This window comes from Trachypithecus francoisi, unplaced genomic scaffold (assembly GCF_009764315.1).
Source record: "Trachypithecus francoisi isolate TF-2019V2 unplaced genomic scaffold, Tfra_2.0 Lachesis_group13, whole genome shotgun sequence".
Lineage (NCBI taxonomy): Eukaryota > Metazoa > Chordata > Mammalia > Primates > Cercopithecidae > Trachypithecus > Trachypithecus francoisi.
In genome coordinates, this window is record NW_022681458.1 from 63,085,153 (window position 1) to 63,108,911 (window position 23,759).

Consider the following 23,759-nt stretch of genomic DNA (forward strand, 5'->3'; position numbering starts at 1 on the left):
GCCCTCCTCATCCTCCCAAAGTGCAGGGATAACAGGCGTGAATCACCACACCTGGCCATATGTAACAGTTCTTAGCACAATGCCTGGCACAACAGAAACACAACATAATATAGGCTTTAAGAAAACAATGGTAAAGTAAATATTACATAAAATTTATCATTAGTGACATTTAGTAAATTAGACAGTATTGTGTAACTATCATGGCTACCTAGTTCAAAATATTTTCATAACTCCAAAAAGAAACACCATAACCATTAAGCAGTCAATCTTCATTCCTGTCTCCCCTCAGCCCCTGACAACAACTAATCTGCTTTCTGTGTCCATGTATTTACCTATTCTGGTAATATCATTAAATAAAATAATATTTAATGGCTTTTTGTGTCTGAATTCTTTCACTTTGCATGTTTTTCAGGTCTATCCATGTTGCAGCATGTATTAACACTTCCTTTTTATACTGAATAATATTCCATTGCATGGATATACCACCTTTCATTTATCCATACATCAGTTGATAGGCATTTGTGTTGTTTTCGCCTTTTGTCTAGTGTTAATAGTGCTGCTATGAACATTCATGTATATGTATATTTTTGAATACCTCTTTTCAATTCTTTTAGGTAATACCTAGGAGTAGAATTGCTAGATCGTGTGGAGTTTCTATGCTTAACTTGCGAGAAATTACTATGCTATTTTTCCATAGCAGCTGCTCTGTTTTATATTTCTACCAGAAAGGTAGAAGATTCCAATTTCTCTAAATCCTCTCCAGCCCTTGTTTTCTTTCATTTTGTTTGATTTTTATAGTCATCTTAGTCTACATCAAGTGCTAGTTCATTGTGATTCTTATTTGCATTTCCCTAATAACTAATGATGTTGCAGATCTTTTCATTTACTGACTGGCCATTTGTATATCTTCCTTAAAAAAAAAATGTCTATTCAAGCCCTTTGACCAAAATGTTCTTTTCTAAGTAAAAGTTTTAATTTTGATAAAGTTTATCTATCTTAATTTTTCTGGTTATATTTTTGGTGTCATATCTAAGAAACCATCACCAAATCCAAAGTTATGAAAATGTATCCCTTATGTTTTCTTATAACAATTTGATGGCTTTAGTGTATATATTTAGATCTTTGTTCCATTTTGAGTTAATTTTTTGTATGCTGTGAGGTAAGGGTCTAACTTCATTAGTTTGCATGTGGATATTCAATTGTCCCTGCACGATTTGTTGGAAAAAAAATTCTTTCTCTATTGAATGACTTTGGCACACTCACTGAAAATTAATTGACCACAGATGTGTGGGTTTATTTCTGGGCTCTTCTATTCTGTAAATCTATGTGTCTATCTTCATGCCAGTTTGCCACACTGCTTTGATTACTGTAGGATTGTAGTAAGTTTTAAAATCTGAAAGTGTAAGTTCTCTAATTTTCTTCTTATTTATCAAGATTGTTTTGGCTATTTAGGATCCTTTGCAATTCCACATTAATATTAGGATCAGCATTTCCATTTCTTCAAAAAAGGCCAGTGAGATTCTGATAGGGATTGCATTGTATCCCTAGAATACTCTGGGGAGTATTGCCATCTTAACATTAAATTCTCCAATTCATGATCATGTGATATCTTGTCATTTATTTAGGTTTTTCATTTTTTAACAGTGTTTTGTAATTTTCCTTGTATAAGTTTTCAATCTCCTTGATTAAATTTATTCCTAGGTATTTTACATTTTTTTGATGCTACTGTGAATGAAATCATTTTCTTAATTTCCTTTTCAGTTTGTTCAATGCTATTCTATAGAAACACAAGTGATTTTTTTTGAGTGTTGGTTTTATACTCTCCAACGCTACTGATTTAATTTATTTGCTTTAATTTTTAAAAATTATCCCTTAGAGTTTTCAGCATGTAAGATCATATCATCTGCAAGTTTCCCCTTCCATATTCTTTGTTCATTTGTGTTTTGCTCATCTGTCTAGTTGTAAAAAGCTGCTATTTCAGTGTATTCTAGACCAGAGCTTCTCAAACTATAGTGTACTCATGAATTACCCATATATTTTAAAAGGCAGATTCTGATTCATCAGGTTTAGAGTGGGACCTTAGTATCTACATTACTAACAAGCTGCAGGGTAATGATGCTGCGGGTCTCGGGGCTGCCTTTTGGATAACAAAGTTTATAAGGGAAATAACTGCACAATGAAAGAGTATAAGTGATAGAGTCAGAATACTGGGTCATTGTTAAAACTCAGAAGATATAAGTCAAAATAAATCTTTGAGTCTCTTAAGGTGTGGACATGCTTGCCCAAGCTTACAACTTAATTTTTGTTGTTGTTTTTATTTAGTCCTAGATACATTACTCAGGTAATTGAAGATCAAAAGATAAGTATTTAAATGTTCTGATTGTTCATTTTCAAAAATAGGAATATTTCCTCAGAAGTAGCTCTTATATTTAGTAACAAAGGAGCTACTTATATGTCTCATGGGTAGTTAAAGAGGTATGTAGCAATATCCAGAGTTTGCATAATCACAGTGTCCAGGATATCCAAATATTTTCCAAGTGTATCACAGGCATTGTTGAACAATTTTCTTCTCATTGCTGCACTTATTAACCTGTATAAAGAAGCTGATTCTTCTGCTATTTGAACTTTGATTACCTTCCCAAATTCCTTCACCAAAGAAAGGTATGTGAAAAAATTGTAAAATCACTATAAAATATATTGCTTCAGTAAATCAGCTCACATATCTGATGATTACAAAGAAAATCAATACAATGAAAGACAGTCTGTTTTATCATGTTTCATTTAATTTAAAAAATAAAGTGGGATCTGAATCTGAAATGTCTCAAGGCAGAAATTAGTGAGTTCTCCAAAGAGTAAGACACCTGCATCAGAGCATTTCAATTCCTCTGTCTTCATTTTAGTGAATAATTTGTTTTACTTGTCTGATTCTTTAATGAACTTTCCAATTAAAAGCAGATGTCATTTTTCACAGAACATAAATTAGAAATCATTTTATTACTAACAGGCAAAATATATACAAATAGTATTGAATTTGCCAGCAAGCACTGGGAATGTCCACACAATGATGGGATTTTCATATTGGTGACCCTATTCTAGCCTTAACTTGCAGCTCAATTTAAAGCTTAGTGAACCCTATGTTTTAATTTCCAAGGGAAAGTTGAATTTAGAAAGTCCCTCTGAAATATTTATGCCCATCTAAGAAAGGGCTGAGTTAAGAAAGCAAATAAAGAACATTGTGCTCTATGATCTATGATCATGAGGTTTAAAACTGCCTGCTGTTATTTTGCTTACAGAATCTTTACCAGCTCATTAAGTTTAAATGCTTAGAAAATCAGTTTTAGTTTTGACTTTTACAAAAATTCCTCATACATCTTTTTTGTTTTTTTCCTGGCATTTGTCAGCCCTTAAATAAAATGTCCCGGAAAGCATGGCTTTTTACAGTTAATACTATTATATTGCATGGTATTTTGCTATCATGATAATAATAGTGAAATTGAATCTACTTTAAGTGAACACTTGAGAGGACTTCTTATACCTTAACACAGTCAATCCCTGAACCGCCTACAACCTTCCTGTGCTAATTTAGCCATTTAGTGACTTATTTAATGCCCTAGCCTTCACTTTCCTTGACTTTTTTTTACTCCAAAGGCCTATTTTTAGCTAGCTTCAGCTTCCCACTCCTGTGGCCACAACACTTTGTTTTATAGCATCACCCAAAACTGCTCTCATCACAACCTCCCTGCCTTCTTTCTTTTCCTGGTCTCTGTCCTTGTGCTACTCAGCATGGACCACCAGGGCTGTTGTGAGTAAACTCAATCACCCGGTTTCTCTGTTTCTTCCTAATTCTGAAACAATTAGCATAATTATTCTGATCGTAATTTATCTGTTACCAGTTAGCCTTTCAAATCCCTTTATTTATCATCTGTTAATTCCCTGCTCCAAACCCCGTAACAACTAGTCCAAAACCTTCGCGCTCTTTTAAAATTCTCAACTACCGTGGAGCCAGGCTTTAACTAACCTCAAAGTCACTTCGTCCCACAGAGTGGAATTGCTTGTTCTTTCCTTCTCTGCCCAAACTTTCTGTCTCTTCCTTGCTTTTCTCTTTTACTTCTTTCCCCTCATTTCCAGGAGAAATGGATCCTATTCTAGATCCCACTGGTTCTATATCCTGTTCACTTTGTATCTCTTTTCATTCTTAATATCTCATTTTTCTGTCCCTCTTCACTCCCCACTCCACCTCCACTCCTTTTTTTGCCTAGATAACTCCCACAGCTTGTTTGAGGTCTCAGCTCAGACATCGCTTCCTATAGGAAACTCTTATTAATTCTCTGGAAACCATTAGCTCCATTTCTCTATGATCCAGAATCGTCCTCCACATTTTCTTGATAACACCGACCCCCTTGCTTAGTGCTCTGGCTCGGGCTGTCTCTCCTGCTTGGGACATGGTGGGTCATCCTTGCCCTCTCCCAAGACCCACCTCTATCCTCACCAGGTGAAATTCCTGTGAGTGTTTAAGACCCAATAAGATGGCTTCTCAGATACCCCAAAGCAGAAACTGATTTCACTTTCTATTACACACTTGTTTTGTTTTCCATTTGAGCTTGTGTTCATAAAAGGTGCTGAATAATACTTTTTAGATGGTTTCACATTCAGCGCAGGAGAGTTATGAAATGCCCATCCCGGTATCATTTGTGGCTGGTTCACAGATTATTGACTATGGAATGAGAGTCCTGTGCATATACTTAGTGGTGAATTGAAACCCAGAGCCTGCAAAGAGATGAGTTGAAGAAATTCTAGCTTTCAGTGGATTTTGTTAGAAGACAAGCGATTTCTTCCACACCATTAGAGGTAAGGATTTTTTCCTATAATAGAATACATAGCTATTATAAATATAGTTACAAAAATTTTACAAGGAAGGTAAAAATAACCACATGGGCATATAGACAATTTTGGGAAAGAAAAACCTGATCATATTTTTTTACCTTTTCTTAGCTTTTTTTTTTAAAGTGACACATAATAATTGTACATATTTGTGGGGTACATAGTGATGTTTCAATACATATAACATATGTGTGTATATCAGATTGGGCTAATTACCGAATCCATCATCTCGCACATTTATTATTTCTCTGTGTTGGGAACATCCAATATCCTTTCTTCTAACTATTTGAAAATATATGTTATGGTCATCCTACAGTGTTATAGAACATTAGAACTTATTCTTTATATCCAGCTGTAATTTTGGATCCTTCCCCTTTTAAATCAGTTGTGCCTTTGTTGAGACAATGATGTCAATGAAGAAAGTAGGAAGAAATGCGTCAGTTTCATCTTTCTGAATTAAGACGAATGATATCCAATATTGCACAGGCTTGTTTAAACTCCTGATGGATTAGTGTAACAATCATTCAAGGAGTCTAAGGGTGAGGATTTTGTTTATTTGTCATTGTATCTTCCACAGGCTAGCTCAATACTTACTGACTGAATGAAGTAATGTGTAAAACTAAAGTTAAATTTTAGATTTAGAAGTCATTAATACAATAATGTAATTTTCAGAGTCAAGTTAGTTGAAAGTTTTAGGTTTAAACTACTATTCTTATAGAATCTATCTTCCATTATTGGTATAATTAGATATCAATTATTCTAAGTAAAATGTTACCTATTCATTAAATACCTTAGAATATACTGGATCAGTGGTTCCAAAATTTGTCTGATTGTGTCATTTCCTTGTCCCTGACTGCAAATAAAATGCTTCAGATTTTTTTTTAAATCCGTATTTTTTTCACCCTACCAATATAAATTATGATTCAGTGGATCGGGGGTGAGCCTGGAAATATGTGTTTTTAAAACTTTCCCAAGAGATACTAACAGCCAATCAGATTTAAGAGCCTTTTTAAAAAGTCTATATTTGAGGTTTATTGTGGATCAAACATAAATAGACCCTCCCTTCTATTAAGTTAGCCTATTTCATTTAGGGAAATCACCACACAATCTAATAATTTCCCCTATAGCTGAATTATATGTGTTGAGATCCTGAAAATATCTCCAATGGATTGTGTAGACAATGAAAAAGTAAGTCCTTGGAGGACATTAAGAAAAACTGGGACCACCTGGTCAACCCATAACACAATCTGATTGTAGGCAAATTGTGTTAGATGCAAGTATTTTGGCCAGCTCGACTTTTATTAAATTTAATTTAAAATGGAAACACCAACCAAGCTCTCTTACTTAACTAGAAGAAAATGTGATTAATAGGAACAAGAAATCTAAGAAAAACAGGGACAAAACACTAAAGAAGAAAATGGTTCTTGGAATACACAAATCTTGGGAATATTTTCCCCAGAATTCCATTGTAATTAAAGTTTCATCTATGTTGAACCAAGGAAGAAAGAATAAATGCATTTGTGCTCCAATGACTATTTTGAAGATTTGTTTATGAGCATAGTGTGTTGTGATTTTATTTTATTTTCCAATTTTATTTTGCCACATAGTGATTTTCTTCAGTATGTATTAGCAACAAGCACCCTGCTTCATGCTGCTAAAGTGCTGCTGAGTGGAATCATTCAGTGGCCAAACACTGAAGAGAATAAGGGAAACAAGAGATTTCCAAGTCATGGGCTATTTTCCTGCAACTTAAAAAATATCTGAATGAACTAAAACAAACTAACTAAATCTCTAAAATATCTAAATGAACTAAGATAAGAAAGCAGCAACTAATACTCAGAAATTAAATTGATGATATCTGTCACTTGTACTATAGACTTGCAATTCCAATGCTGGTAAGGTTAATTTATGGATCAAACAGCCAGTATCCCACAGTTTGGGAGGGCATGAAATCCAGGAACTTCATTGAAGCCCAGCTAATTTGTCACTGAATTAACAGATGAGTCACTAGGAAAGCAGAAATGTACAAACTGGTGGTGACTGTCATTGCACTGCAGTAAAAATAAGTCTCAAAAAAACACAATCTTCTTCCTGAAGCTGCTTAACAAGCTTAGATAAAAAGTGCACCTCTAGCTGGTGTTCTTTGCTCTTATCCACAAGCTCTCCCTGGTTCAATCGCAATGATTTGCACCATATGTCTGGGAGGTGAAACAGCACACTTCTTTCATCTCTAGGTGAAATGCAAAATCACAGTCCTTCCTGTTTGCAATCTGTGCCTTTGCTGGACTGCATCATAGTGAGGGCAAAGTTCAAATGGCCTGTAGACACTGAACTCAGCAAGCATGGGAGACTGAGGCAAGACACTTCTCTCCAGAATGACCCTGACATTTGCATAGGTCAGCATAGAAATGCCCCTGAAGGAAACATGAGGAGAAGAAACTGCCACCTAGTTTATAATCCAACTTGACATAATTAGAGAGTTTCAACTTCTAAAGGGCTCAATGCCACTCTTTAAAAGCATAAACATTTCTGTTAAAAACAAAAATCTTAAGCAGACTTTCAAATATTCTATGATTAAAATTGCCAGGTTTGTTTTACCATCTGCTAATGCAATCATGCAAAATTCTATGATTTTGTGTCAATGAGTTAATTCTAGTTGTTCCAAATGGAACTGTGGACTTGGGGGTTAAACAAAAAATAGGCTATAGTATCTAATGAGATGGTCTAGGAATCAGCCATGCTTTCGGAACTATGCATGAACTCAACACATGCTTCTGCCAGATTTGATTTTGGCCAATAATCTCCACAGTTAATATTTTTTAGTACTTTTCAAATATATTCCCGATTGTTTTTTGGTCCACCTTTCCCCCACTTAAAACTTAAATTCCGAAGTCAAGCTTATAATGAAAATTTACCACTTGATTTTGAATGGTTAATATCCCCTCATACACAGGGAAGTTTTTGTGTGAGCGAAAGCTTACTAAACATACTGTGGTTATCATTATTTTTTCATTTCAGTTGGAGCCCCTAACATTCTTACTTTTTGGATCTGCTTGCTGGATAATTGTTATGCCAAGTCATAACTTCATTTAAAGAGCTAAGCTGGGACTAGCAGTGGGGGGAAGGAAAGAAGAAATCTTTTTTGCCTTCTTGTCTATCAGCACTAATCCTCTGAAAAGTACCCTTTCAATCAAGGGATCCAAGAGAAGCTCAATTGCCTCAGCAAATGGAATACTGAAAGGTACAGTTAAAAAGGTTCCTACTGTGAGTGAAAAATGAAAATAATGGAGTGACCTATGGAGACACTGCAAACCTGGGAACACACAGGGCCTCATGTCTGTATCAGGTCCGAGATATGCACGCGTCTCTGTCAAATTGAAAAGCCAAGGAAGTGGACGGCTTTGACTTCCTGCTGGTGGGGACAAGTACTGGAAATATTTTATTGCAAAGTGACTGAGACCCTGTTAGAAGTTTAGCACTTAGCAGGCAGGCAGCAACCGCTTAGAGAAAACAGAACGAGATTTTCTCCATTGGGCTCCTCCAGCCTTGACAAGGGTGACAACTATATTTTTTAAATAGTGTGATGGATTCAAATGGCTCTGGAAAGTTTTATCTTAAAAATAAAATGGTGGAACTGTCCCCTATGAAAAATGGCTGGGGAAATAAATACATTACCAGAATGGTATAGAAATGCATCAGAAACTGCCTATAGATTGCCCAAAGAAAACAGAACCAATTTTCCGAGAAGATTGAATAGAAATATTGAATGGACCCAGCTTCATTTAATACCCACAGAGTTCATGTGAAAATGTAATTAAGAAGACTGGGGATGGAGAACAAAAAAAGATACGAGACACAAAATGGACCTTTACAGCTTCTTTGGAAGGTCACAGTCCACTTTTTATAGCATGATGTCAAGCACAAGGTGAAAGTGGGTTTTCAAAGCCTTGGCTCTGTGCCAAAGGTCTCTCTTTAATGTTGCTTGCAAAATTTATACTGAAGGCAGATTTATGAACATTGTTGGAGAACAGGTATTTCTCTTCTTGTTCATAGAGAAGAGGTTTATTATTTTGGTCCAGTTGCTAAGCAAAACTAAGTCTGAGTTTGGGCTGTAAATTTTCAGCTATATCTATATTAGCTTTATGTTTATTCTGAAATGGCGAGTCTTCTGATTTCAAAGCTGAGAATGCCAGGGTCATACGAGATTTTTATCACCTCCGAGGTCTTGTCCAGGCCATATGGAAGTTTTACCTAGGCAATTCCAAAATAATATGGTTAATCATTCTTTGATGAGAAAAACAGTGTATCAAGACTGAGAAGAGTCAAACTACCTGAGTTTCAAAGTTGGCTTTTTCACTTACTAATGTTGACACCTTGGGCCAGTTGGTCATCTCCCTGAGCCCCAGATACTCCATCTGTAAAATGAAGATAATAACAGTTCCTACTTCATAGGGATATGATAAAAATTAAATGAGATAATGCATGTAAAGTGTTTAGCACACCACTAACATACAGGAAGAAAAATCAACCCTTACCATCTTGCAGACAGTTAAGACAACATCCTAGAGCTTAGTGTTGTTAGACTGAGCATGCAATGGCTATATTTCATTTCCTCATATCCTAACTTCTGCATTTTCCTTGCCCCTGTTTTTCTAGTCCCTCCCCACCTTCTCCATATTTGTTAAGTAGTCTCCCCCTAATCAGCACAGAAGGTTCTGATCAATGCCAAATCTTTTTGAAGAATTACCTGCTTTATTCTGCATCTTTACACATTAAGTATTTCTCCACCTGAGTTTGAGTATTAATGCCCCACAGATCTTAACAGACAGAAGAAGAAAGAATGGTACAAAGAGAGGAAATGAACTAACAGAGGAGCTGGAGAACAGAGACAAAGCAAAGAAAGAAACAGAAAGACTTGTGAGAGCTGGTGAACTCAGTTGGTGATTCAGCTGATCTTAGCTACAGAACGTTTTCCCCCAACGTTGTTCCATCTGGAGCATTGGTCCCCTGAGATGACTAGCAAACAGTTTATTAATCAAGAGAGTTTGTCCAAAATATTCCACACCACACTTTCCTCTAGGAGAGTCTCAATGCGTATTAGTACATTAAAGATGCCAAGAAGTACTACAGTAAAAAAACAAAAACAAAAACAAACAAAACCACACACACAAAAAAACCATTTTACTTTGTTTCATCTCATAAGACTGATCAATACTTAACACTAATCAATAACATTTTGGGAAACATTTCACTACCAATATTTTACAACTGGGTTGCAGGAATACCCATAAATAAAGAACAAATTTTGGAGAATGAATGAACCAAAACTGATGGGCAGAAAAGTGGGACTAACATTTAGTGAGTGCCTATTATGTGTGCCAGAAATTGTACTGTTTTAAAAATATTTGCTCATTCCCAGTAGGTTAAAGTAATGGTTTTTAAGTGGTAGGGTTGATAAAAGTGCTTTATGAAAGAACATCTTGGCACATATTAGTTTTCCTTACGTGGGGACACAATAGCTCTTTAAAAATGGAAAGATCTTGAGAGCTCATGTAGCCCATATCCATGCTTAAGAGTGTTGCTTTTGCATGCACTGAGAAATTGCAGATTTTGGAGTCTATCCTCAGTTCCCTGGAAGGTAGCATGAGACAAAGACCTGTGAACTAGTCCTGGTACTGCCACTTACTCGATATGTAACCTTGAGTAGCATACTCTTCTGAACCTATGTCAATACTAGAAAAAATAATATCTAATTTAAGGGTTTTTCAGGATTATAGTTAATTTTATATAACTGATACTCCAAATAATTCAAATTTCTTACTCTACATTTTATGGTCCTGTATTCATTGATCAAAATGTTTTTCTCTTGCACCTAAAACTGTAACGGTTCCCATGGACACCACAAATTAGTGTGTACAATATCTTATCACCTGCTAACTGTTACTTAAAATACTACTGTATTGAGAGAGAGAGAGAGAGAGAGAGAGAGAGAGAGTGTGTGTGTGTGTGTGTGTGTGTGTGTGTGTGTGTGTGTCTGGAGTTCAGTGACATGATCACAGTTCACTGCAGCCTCGACTTCCTGGTCTCAAGCGATCCTCCCACCTCAGCCCTACCAAGTAGCTGAAACTACAAGCATGCGCCACTATGCCCATATGCCCACTATTTGTATTTTTTGTAGACACAGATTTTTGCCATGTTGCCCAGGCTGGTCTCAAATTCCTGGGCTCAAGTGATCTGCTTGCCTTGGCCTCCCAAAGTGCTGGAATTACAGGTGACCGCACAAACCATTTTATTCTTTATATTCCCCAAGGCATCTGTCTTAGCATAGTGCTGGGTACATAGTAATACCATAGTAGTTACTTTGTGAAATGAATGAATGGAAAAATTAATGGCAAATTGCACTAAAATTGTACTTATTTTACACAATGTAATATAACAAATGTAACTTAATAGGATACTTTGTACTCGTAGAACAAGGCAGGATGGAGTCAGACTGAGACTTCTGAAATCTTGTGCTAAATTTTCCACGCTTAACAAATAGCCTATGCCTATCACTCAACCTCAGCTTATGTGAATACCAGAAGATTCACTAACAAGACAGCCATGTTAGAGATAATCATTTTGACAGTGGGTCTGACTTCAAGACTTTTGCAAGAAACTTGAATTTCCCTTCAAATAAATTGAATGTAAATATGCTTGGTTTACTCGGACTCATATTTTAATTCTGTTTAATGTTTTTCCATCCTCATGCAACAAAAAGTAAAAAGCTACCTCTTTTCATTTTCTGAAAGGTCTACATACTATTAAGAGTGAAGCTTTGAAAGGTGAAACTGATATCATGAAGGAGGAAATACAGAACAATAACAGCTATTCATTTTATGAAGGGTAGCAGAACTTCATTTTATTAGGTTGGTGCAAAGGTAATTACTTTTAGTGGCAAAAACTGCAATTACCTTTGTACCAACCTAATGGCTCTACGTGTAGGCAGATACAAAAACAACAGTCATAAGATGTGATTTCTCTTCATTTCTTGTACACAGTTACCCACATTGACAGTGAGACTGAATTGTGGGAAAGATATGTTTTTATACTTAAATGAATAAACATTGGACAAAACGAGTTCAAGATTTAAAACTGTTGTTCATTGTATAGGGGGTATATTTTTAGGTGGATTTCATAGAAATGGAAGTGACCTGTATTCAGGTCAGCTGGGAGCTCTGCCAGTCACTCATCCCAACTTCCTGCCTCTTTCTACTCTCCCATTTTAGCCTCTTTCTGTGTCTTTTCCCACTACATCTACATGACACTCAAACCTGTAGTGAAGCATTTACCACTACAATATTTACTACACTTTCATGATTTGAAAATCGAATGGCAGATTTCTGATATACTCAACATATCGAAATATTCTCTGAATCTTATCAGAAATTATAAAAAGGGGTGTCTCTGTCAGTTTGAGTTTCTATAACAAAGTAACATAGACTGAATGACTTGTATACAATAGATATTTTTGTCTCATTGTCCTGGGTGTGGGAAGTTCCAGATCAGGGTACCAGCATGGTAGAGTTGTGGTGAAAACCCTCTTCTGGGTTGCAGGCTGCCAACTTACCGTATCCTCACATGGTGGAAGGGGCAAGGTAGCCCTCTCAGGCCTCTTTCATGAGGTCACTAATCTCCCAAAGCCCTACTTCCTAATGTCGTCACCTTGGGGATTACATTTCAGCAGAGGAATTTGCGGGGGACACAAGCATTCGGTCCATAACCGGGGAGATGTATAAAATAAACTTAGTAAGAATGATCTGTTGCAGGAATGGAATTCTGCTGTGGAGAAGCTGAAGAGTGGGGCACTGAGAATTCTGCTGTCAAAGGACTACGTGGAGAAAGAACACCTCCAGCTCTCTCACCAGAAACTGAGTCAGCTTCAAGAAGAATTTGGTCAACTCATGATGGAAAGGAATACCTGGTTAAAGAAGGCAAATGAATTTTTTAACAGTGCTAACAAGGTCAGTGTGAGATCAAGTTGATAATTTTCAGTAATCAGGGAGACCAGTAAAAGACCCATTACTTCAACCAGCTGGAGCACATCACAGAAGTCAAAACTCCATGTAAAATTTCAAAACTCATAGCAGCAAAGAAGAATTTTTAACATATATTCCTATTATGGCCATTATTTGGTTCTCAAAACTAAAAGACTGTTTTCACATGTAAAAGGTGACTTTAAAAACTGCAAACACATCTCATGAGGGTTTTTTGTGTTTTTGTTTGGTTTGGTTTGGTTTGGTTGTTGGATGGTGTTTGTTGTTGTTTTGAGAAAGGGCCCGGCTCTGTCACCCTGGATGGAGTGTAGTGGCGTCATCATAGCTTACTGCAGCCTCAACCTCCCAGACTCAAGTGATTCTCCCATCTCAGTCTCCCATGTAGCTGGAATCACAGGCACATGCCACCATGCCTGACTTTTTATTTTGTAGAGACAGGGTCTCACTATGTTGTGCAGGCAGTCCTCAAACTCCTGGGCTCAAGTGATCCTCCTGCCTCAGCCTCCCAAAGTGCTGAAATTACAGGCATGAGCCACCATGCCTAGCCTCATGAGGGTTTTATCTTACAGCTGCCACTGGTCTGTTTGCGGGGGACACTTGTGCCCACATTATTGTGTTTCCCATGGAGGAAGAGAATTATCATAAATATGTCAAGGTTTAAAAAGACCTTAAAATGTTTACCGAAGGCCCTCCTTTTTTTCATCCTCTTTTATTTATCAGGTAAAAAATATATGAATATTGCAAGTCTTTTTGCACACAGCCATAAGGCTAGAAACCGTGCCTTAGCCTGATTGTTCTACCTTGATCTTGCCATTTTAAGTCAGCCAGAGTGAAATCTGGCTGAGGACCATCTCCAGGTCTTCTTGAGTTGGAGAAGTGCTCTGCTTCTCCTCTCTGATTCATTGGACGTTCATTGCAGCAGCTGGTTCTTGCTAAGTGGCAGTGTTCACCTGTTCACATCACTTGAGTATGGCTCAGTGTATGAGGCTAGGGATCTTATGTGAAATTTTTTTCTACCTTTTCCAATGTAATATACACCTTCAAATGGTGTTTTTGGAATTCTTTCATACCTTCAATTTCACTGGTGTTTTCAAAACAGACAATGTGGCAGGAAATGAAAGAGGAAACCCTAGAAGCTAGGTACGTTGTGATCTAAAATCATATCGTCAACACCCTGAATACAATGTCCTGTTGCATATCAAAATAGTGACTTAATTTTGAACTTCTTTACTAATAAAAACTTTCTGAAAAAAAATGTAAAATTTCAAAACAGAAGTGCTAAATTGTGGTAAAATGTTAAAGAAAGATTTATTGTCAGATTATTTGTCATTTGGGATTTCTTTGTTTTAAGAGAGGAAACAGACATACCATATTACTGGAGCTATTGAACTAATTCGATGTTAAGTGCTAATTAAGCTTCTCCTCAGTAATTCTGTTTTTGAATAAGAGACTTTTAAATTTAAACTGCAGTTTCATTTTTCAAAATGAGTGGGTCATCTACAAGTCAGTTATTATTGTTTCTAAGGAAAACAGTTATCAAACATATTGCTATAAAACAATGCGTCCAGTTCAAACCCTATAGTTTACAGCCTTGCAAAATGTAGTTTCTCTCTTTCATTCCCATTCTCTTACTCTGGTTTTCTCTGCTCTCATTATTTTGTACTTTGCTGTTATATCTTTCTGGGTTTTAACAGAGAAGGAATATCCCCTCCAAAATTCTTTTTTAAAAAAAAAAAAAAAAAAAGAAGAGAGTAGTTACTTTCTCAGATTCATAGAGTAATTCAGGTCAGACTGGAGAAGAGAATGTATGTTTCTTAATCACAAAGACTTTTGATTTCTAGATTCCCCATTTTATCATTTGAAAGCCATGGCATGCTAACTATACAAATTATAATAAGCTCCACTGGGATTTATCCATACTATAGCAGGTTCTACAGCCAAGTGGCACTCAGAATAGTGTTAGAATCCTTTTTCCCTTTTCAAAGCATCAAGGAAATAATTTGACTCCAAATCTAAGAACTCAATGTGAAAGATGATGGATATTTCTACCTCAGCAAAAATAGAAGCTGGAGTTTGGAATGTAGATGTTTAATCATGACTGTTGAATGAATTTTTTACTGTGTTATTAAGTAAAATAACTATATTATTTATACTATATAATTAAGCAAAATAAATGATGAAATTATGTAGTGTAAATCTACTTAAAGAAGAAAACTCTTCTTGTGGCTTATAAATGGTATTTTGTTTTATTTATATTGTAAAACCTCCAAATTTTACAAAAATTTGACTACTTTACCCAATTCTTAGCATGATACTTATAGCCCTAGTTTAAATAAAGAACTGAAGTTTTAAAATTAATATAATTTCAACATCCCTTAAAATGATTTTTCTAGAATAAAATTCTGTTGACACTAGTGAAAGGATATGTTCAGTTTATATCAATTATCTCCAAAACACTGAATTTTCCTTTTGAAAATTCACTTTGTTGTACCTTGAGTGCACTGGGGTTTCCTAATTGTGAACATTCCTGTTCTTAGATGAAGTCATGCTCTCAAGAACTGTGAGGGGTTTGAGATTTTACCCTACGTTCAAGCTAACATGTTAACTTATCACAGTTTCATGGATGACTACAGAAGACACCTGACCTCTGGGTCAGAGGTGATTGATTATAGCAAAGCAGCAGCCAGAGTGTCAGCATACCACATCAATTCTCCCAGCTCCAGTTCCCCCTGAGTGATGCAGATGGGCCCTGATGGATGTATGCACCTGCAGCAGGTGGGGTTCAGGAGAGGAACCCTAAGCTTGGAGAATCTGTAGTTTTACAGCAAATAGGAAGCAAGTCTGCTCTTTGTCTTGGAGGGCAACATCACCTCAATCCTGAAGGTTACTAGTTGCAGACGCAACACTGAGAAATGGCCCAGATATAAAGGGGTCAGAGTCTTGTATTCTTTTTTTTTTTTTTTGAGACAGAGTCTTGCTCTGTCGCCCAGGATGGAGTGCAGTGGCCGGATCTCAGCTCACTGCAAGCTCCACCTCCCGGGTTCACGTCATTCTCCTGCCTCAGCCTCCCAAGTAGCTGGGACTACAGGCGCCCGCCACCTCGCCCGGCTAGTTTTCTGTATTTTTAGTAAAGACGGGGTTTCACCGTGTTAGCCAGGATGGTCTCGATCTCCTGACCTCGTGATCCGCCCGTCTCGGCCTCCCAAAGTGCTGGGATTACAGGCTTGAGCCACCGCGCCCGGCGAGTCTTGTATTCTTGACCTACCTGTGAGATGTGTAGGAGCACAAGAGATCCATGAAGAACTTTCTCTCCCAGCACATGCAAATCTGGATGTTAGCACTGCAGGAATAGAAGATGAAGTCAGCACTTTACAAAAAGATACTTTCCTTGAAAATCAATTTCATTCTTGAAAAGTGGAATTATATTTCAGCAAACAATTTCTTGTTCCAAATTCACTGAAGCTAGGTCAATATACTTTTTCAATTTCTATGTCAAATACTAGTCTATCAAATTTGTTAGTATCATACGCAAAATATAAATGAGTGAGTGGGATAACTTGAATATCTGCTTGGTAAAAAGTGAAATACATGATTTTTTAAATATACTTTTTACTTTTTCGAATTTTGTTAAAATAAAAAGAATAAATATCCAATTTTATCTGCAGAATAGACTGTTAGTAATTTTCTCCTATCATATATATTTTTTCATCCAGATTTTTATCATATTTCTGGTTAAAATCATTGAGGAGTCCCTCTTCCCCCTTTTCTTTTCATTTTCTTTCTTTCTATTTTTTTCAGGGGGTGGGGACAGCGTCTCACTGTCACCAAGGCTGAAGTGCAGTGGCATGATCACAGCTCATTATAGCCTTGACCTCTGGGGCTCAGGTAATCCTCCCACCTCAGCCTCCCAGGCAGCTGGGTTGCCACCACACCAGCCTAAATTTTTGTATTTTTGGTATTTTTTGCCATATTTCCCAGGCTTGTCTTGAGCTCCTGGACTCAAAGGATGCACCCTGCTTGGCCTCCCAAAGTGCTGGGATTATAGGTGTGAGCTACCATGCCCCGCCTCTTTTCATTTTCATTCATTCGCCTCTCTAACAATTCTAGATAGGGATATTATTATTTGCTAGAAATATTTCAAAATAATTTGTTTTATTATTATTTTTTTTTTATTTTTTTTTTTTTGAGACGGAGTCTTGCTCTGTCGCCCAGGCTGGAGTGCAGTGGCCGGATCTCAGCTCACTGCAAGCTCCGCCTCCCGGGTTTACGCCATTCTCCTGCCTCAGCCTCCTGAGTAGCTGGGACTACAGGCGCCCGCCACCTCGCCCGGCTAGTTTTTTGTATTTTTTAGTAGAGACGGGGTTTCACTGTGTTAGCCAGGATGGTCTCGATCTCCTGACCTCGTGATCCGCCCGTCTCGGCCTCCCAAAGTGCTGGGATTACAGGCTTGAGCCACCGCGTCCGGCTATTTTATTATTTAAAGGTGAATTCATGAGAATAATTACCCTTCTCCTTGGATATTCACTTATTTAGTATATATTTACTGAGTCACTGCTATGTGTCAGGCATTGTTCTAAATGCTGGAAAATAGAGAACAAAACTTACAAAACTTGTGAAATTCAGTAAAATATAATTATCACTTAATTGCCCACATTGCCAACAGTTCCCCCACTGCCTTTGTCCAGTGGCTCCAGGAGTGCAATTGATTACCTTTAGTTCTACTAGGGTTTGATGAGTACCCAAGGTTCAGGAATGTTTCTCACCCAGAGGAAGTGTCTCGCAGCCTGTGACTAGAGATAAGAATGTTTGGACCTGGAATGAGCAGCAGGTGGCGATGTTGAGATGGCATTAGGAGCATCACTACCTGCTGCTTGCTGTAAACCAACCACTGGATTCAAGTGGAGTGAGCTGTATAACTCAAGAATCTGATATACTTCCTATTCTTTTTAGAGTTTCCTAATGTGTTTGGTGAATGAACCTATTTGTTAAGTCACTTAGCAGAATATACAAGTAAGTGTCAGTTGTCGACATTGACTAATAGCTGATTGGAGAAGAGTTCCTCTAATTATCAGATGTTGACAAGACTTATGAGAACATGGCATGACATATGAATTTAGCACCTATTAGAATAACTCATCTCGATCCTCCAAATTATTCATCCTTCGGGATTATATATTATCTTATTTATTATACTTCTAGCGTGTTCACAGAAAACAAGCTATGGTTGATATTTATTGATCACCCCAAATGTATTTATCATTGTTAAGGGAATGTAGTTTGAATCGGAGATAAATATATCATATGTTTCAAAAACAGAATGGGATGAGCCTGTTTTTACAGGACTGCTGCAATTGAACCCAAAACTGTAAAACATGACTGACTGGTCATAATGTATCATGTCCTATGCCTTCCATTCCCAGGTACATGATTTCATTGAAGAAAGCAAGCAGAGGAAACTGAGGACAAATCCATTTTATGAACATGGTCTGATTTTTGGGTGGTCAGTCTGAAAGCAAAGATGAAGCAAAAGTTGGGGTGGCCAAAGAAACACACAAAAAGTAGTTTGAAATGTAACAATTGTCATAGCTTCCTTTGTTTCTGCCATAGCTATTGAAACATTAATGTCCTTTAAAAAGATGATATTGTTTTTTCAAGATATTTACAGTGATACACAGTAATGCTTATAGCAACATCACTGTTTCAGATGCAAACAGAATAATTAAGCATGGAATTTGGTACACTTTTTTTCATTTATATATATATATGTGAGATATATGTGATCTTACTGTTTTCAAAATAAACATGTTTTAGGCCCAGCTGATGAAAACAATTAATCAAAAAGGTCCAGTTGTTGTATAGATTGAAATTTTAAAAAACCTGCCCAAGTAGAGTACCTAAAAATATTATCCAGAAGGAATTTATTGAGGTGATATAAACGAATTCAAGAAATAGGCTAAATGTTATTAGGTATGAAGGAAAATGTAATTACTTTCAGTTTTATAATTCCTCAGCAGCCTGTCTTAAATTCCTCTTTTTCAGAACAACTCTCCTTTCTCTTAGAAATAACTAAAGCCTCTTATATTCCCTCCCTCTCTTCCTCCATGTTTGCATTCAGCTAATATGTTGTGTTCCTATTCTTGCCATGCATCAGATGGGTATTTGAGCAAAAGCAATGAAAGATATAATCCCTGCTTTCCAGACATTCTCAGTCAAGTTTAGACAAGACACAAGGGAACAGAAGTGCGCTGGGTTGTGGGAAAGCTATGATGGAGTAAGCCCAAAGCATTAGAGCACACAGAGCGGAGACCCTTAACCTGGCCCAGGGAAAAAGCGTCAAGGAAGGCTCCCCAGAGGAGGTGACCGCTGAGCTAAGTTTTTCTTCTTCTTCTTTTTCTTTCTTTCTTTCTTTCTTTCTTTCTTTCTTTTTTTTTTTTTTTTTTTTTTTTTTGGAGATGGAGTCTTGCTCTGTTGCCCAGGCTGGAGTGCAGTGGTGCAATCTCGGCTCACTGCAACCTCTGCCTCTTGGGTTCACGCCATTCTCCTGTCTCAGCCTCCCGAGTAGCTGGGACTACAGGCACCCACCCCCATGCCCAGCTAATTTTTGGTATTTTTAGTAGAGACGAGGTTTCACCGTGTTAGCCAGGATGGTCTCGATCTCCTGACCTCGTGATCCGTCTGCCTCAGCCTCCCAAAGTGTTGGGATTACAGCTGTGAGCCACTGTGCCCAGCCTGAAATAAGTTTTAAAGGATGGGGCAAGAAGGGTCAAGGAAGGGCTGGATGGTACAAAGTCATGCCATGTTTGGGAAACCTAAGATAATTCAAGTTGCCAGGAGTATAGTATGTAAACGTAAAGTGATGAGAGACGAAGGTGGTAGAAGCAGGTGGGGAGATCAGGAAGGGTTTTGAATAGCATGCAAAGGAGTTTCTATTTTATGCTGAACGTGTCTTTAAATATGCAGAGATATTTAAGAATTGAAAAAGCAATGATGATGCAAACCTCACCACAAGAAGCAGGTGTTGTCTTAATTTACCTTCTTCCTGTACTCTCTCTGGGAGAATGATGACTGTTGGGTTTAGAAACCTTTGATTTTAGAGCTCAGAGGTCAGGCTATTTAAACCACAGCAAGCATTTGATAAGTATGGCTGTTATTAGCATACGATTATGAAAATAGAGATATCATAGAAAAATTATAGAAAAAGAAACACCTTTAACATCTTAAGTGTCTCATGAGGGCTCACAACTCAGTTCATATCTCATAGTCTGATAATCAAGCTGTTCAATTTTATTGTCCTCACTCATGAATACCTTTCACATCTAAGCTGTCAATGAATTTCTAAGTTAAGAGTGTATTAATTGGTTTCTCTTCTATGTGCAATATCAGATTGTTGCATCTCTCTGTTGGCAGTAAACACATTCTGCCTAGTATTACAGTTATTTCAGGGTAGATTTCTTTGGCTAAATTAAAATTTCTTGAGGGTAAGAAACAGGTTCTTTTCACTTTGTGTTCACCAGAACAGCTAGAACATTGACTTCTAGTTAGTGGGGTTAGTTCTATAGTTTTCTTCCTAATTCTTATACTAACTAGAGCAGACTAAGAGCTGTGAAATATTATAAACTCTAGAGTTTCAAGGCCAACTACATGAAATTGTTCATTGGAGATTATATTGATCCAAGGTACTTGGGACTTGACCATTTTGAAAGAAGATAACTTAATTACTTTAATATACAAGGAACACAAATTTTAAGCTTCATCTCTGCATCGTATCTGAGAAGGCAGGTCGTGCTGTGTAAAGGGCTTGTCATCTACACACAGTGCCTCCTCTGAGGCATCTCCAGGCAGCACTAATTGCTTATTTTGTATCATTTCCATACTATTTCTCTGTATGCCTTAGAGAGAGATTATGTCCTAATCTTTGTGTGTCACATATGTTCAAAAAACTTTTGTCGGATGAATGAATAAATGACTGGCCATGTGACAGATCAATTTACATTTTGAGCTTGAGTTTGCTCTTTTCTAAAATCAGTCTAATAATCCTTATCTACTTCAGAGAGTCTCATTCAATAATGAAAGTTCTTATAATTGGTGATAAATTGTACACAATCTTTTTTGGATAGAGTTGGAGTGTAAAATAAATGGAATTGTAGGGTATTAAGTGAAAATTAGAAATGTTTGCTAGCATGACACTTTGCCAAAATAATAGTAGATTTTGGAGCCCAGATGCCTGTGTATGAATCTGATCTTGGACATTTATTAGCTGTATGACTTGGGCAGTCACTTAACCTCCCTGTGCATCTGGCTTTTATAACCTGTAAAATAGAAGTACTATTGGTACCTTACAAGGACATTGTGCTAAGTAAGTTAACACATGGCTACAGCACAGGACTGCTAAGCACTCACTAAGTGCTAGCCATTATTTTGTCTTTATATCTCTAATGTGATGTAATGCTTTTGTTCATTTTCACGTTCCCAGCACATAGCTGAGTACATAGTCTATAGATTCAATGTTTTTTGATTAAGTGAAAAAAATAAATGCTTAACACATTATAAATGGACATTTTCTATATTAATATTTCCAAGATCATCTTAAAGTCATTTAGGTCAACTTAGAGAAAAGAAACCAGTAATTATAAATAGTGACTAGCTGCCTAAAGTGCTATTGAATGGGTCTAGTTGTATTCCTCAGAACAAAGATGGTCAATGCATAAACTTCCTCCATTCCTTGTTTATAAAATGCTTCAGATACATACCACTTTCAATCCCAAACCTCTTTTATTCCAGTGTTTTCTCAGCTTTCCAGATTATGAGACAAAAGCTTCCATAGGTGCCAATGGCATTTAATACCTCTCATTAATACCATGAATTCACCCTGGAACAAGGAGGGAGCCCTGGGGTCCAGGAGCAACTGCCATTGACAGGCAAGGAATAAGCTGGAGCTGCAGCAAGGGACAGCAAATATTGGGAGCTTAAAAATCACATCACCCCTATACTCTGGCCTTCATGGCATTTGAAAGCTTGGGCAGATATGGGGAGGGAACCACCAGAAGTTCTCTTCAGGTGATGTATAGAAAAGGAAACTGAAGCTTTTGGTCTTTGTAACAGAACCTAAGGGAAATTTCGAATCTCTACAGGTAATGGAATCTGGTGCTCTAATTAGAAGCACTAATTAGACTCAACTCAGCACTTAGCTGAGTTTTGTGTTTTTGGTTGTTACAAGCATTCCAACGAAACTCTCTCCAGCCAAGAGACTCATAGAAGGAAATTTTCTAGGTTCTGCTGTTTTCTTTCTGTTGTTGTTCCTGTTTAATGTTGACTCTCTTCAAATTGATTAATCAAGAAGCAAACAACTTTACTTATTAAACACCTTTGTGAAACAGCATGATAGAATTCAGCTAGATGACTCACGGCTCTTGTTTGATTTCGTCTTGTTGATATTTTTAAAAGAATGAAACGTGTCATGTCCTGATACTATCTCTATTTGATTTGGTGCAGGCTGCCTTGGGTCTTGTACTAAACAAGTGAAAAAGGAAAGGTCTTTATTGGTTTTGTGAAGAACAAACACCAAGCAACTCCTTAGTCTTTACCAAAACAAGGCCAAAAAGAGCGGATTCATCTTCTTATCTGCCTAAAAACTGAATAGTACATATAAAATGGTCAAGAAGAGCTAGGAACCAGAGGGATAAAATATTACCCTTGTCCTACATCCTTTCTCCCCAATCCAGTCATAGTAGCTTTATTTGACTTGCACATATAAGGTTTGAAGAAAGAGAGATATGTGAAGGAAAAAAGACTAAAGGGAAAACACTGCTTCCAAAGGAGTTTATATGGGGGTCACAGTGTTCTTAATGCCAGAAATAATATGTTCTGTACTGCGTGTGCAGCAAAGGGAGTCTTTCCAGGCTGGATCCAGTATATCAGGTTCTTTATGGATATGGTAAATAGTAAAGCACGCAGTTCTATTTTGAGGGTAGATCAAGTGAGAGCAATGATACTTAGCTCATTTCTGGAACTGGCACATGGACCTGGCAAATTCTGCATGGGAATAAGAGAGATGAACTTTGTGTATAATTCAGACAATCACAGACAGTATAGTCTTCTTGAAAGTAGCTTCCTGTTAAAGTCCAGAAATTTAACTCTTATTTCTGTGTCTACAGATTATTCCTATTAGGGTTTGGTTAGGATTGAGGTCAGTATCGAGCCCATCGTACCAATAGGTATTCTACATATGTATTTGTTGAGCTAATGAAGGAATAAAATCACTTACCTCCTTTCTACTGCTGTAGCTCTATTAAGTGTGATACATAGAACAATTTATAGTAAATATTTTCCTTACACATTTGAGAAAAAGCTCTGGAAGATAATTTGACTATTTTGATTCTCATTATGGGCTATCTTTGTCCTTGATATATCATTCCCTACTTCTAGTGAACGCTTAGTCTTTCAATTTATTTCCCATTTATTAGGAAGTAATACTTTTATTGTAACATTCAGGAGGGGGTGGAGTGATACCACACAAGCATTCAATGACCTTGTGGTTTTAGCATCTAATTCCAATAAAGATGAGCCCAATGCCTGAGGATTTGAGAGTGGCAGATGTTCAGTGGGGCCACAGAGGAAAAGCCCGTGTGGGATGAATGACAGGCACCAGGTGGCCATGCACTTCTCATTGACTTTTTAAAGATGGGCTCAATCAATCAAGATTTAGAACAACAGCCACTATTTTCCAAGTACCTACTACATGTTTGCCATGAAACCCACTTACTTTTCTATATTTTTCTTCCTAATTCTCAAAACAACAATCATGACATGTATTAAGGTTATAGTGGCTTTATATTAGAAAAT

General features: G+C 37.1%; 1 protein-coding gene and 1 long non-coding RNA gene across 3 annotated transcripts in view; one reads left to right on the plus strand and one right to left on the minus strand.

Annotated features, from left to right (window-relative positions):
• CCDC141 (coiled-coil domain containing 141) overlaps window positions 1–23,759 on the plus strand; it is a 222,600-nt gene that overhangs the window by 121,911 nt on the left and 76,930 nt on the right. For both annotated transcript variants that reach the window (XM_033230994.1, XM_033230993.1), the window contains exon 7: window positions 12,690–12,884. In XM_033230994.1, coding sequence (XP_033086885.1) covers window positions 12,690–12,884 — 195 coding nt within the window. The remainder of the gene's footprint in view (window positions 1–12,689; window positions 12,885–23,759) is intronic.
• On the minus strand, window positions 9,359–20,508 carry LOC117094788. The gene is made up of 3 exons (XR_004441679.1): window positions 20,498–20,508; window positions 10,532–10,537; window positions 9,359–9,577 (listed from the first exon to the last, which is right to left on the minus strand). It is a non-coding gene; the product is annotated as an uncharacterized LOC117094788 (long non-coding RNA).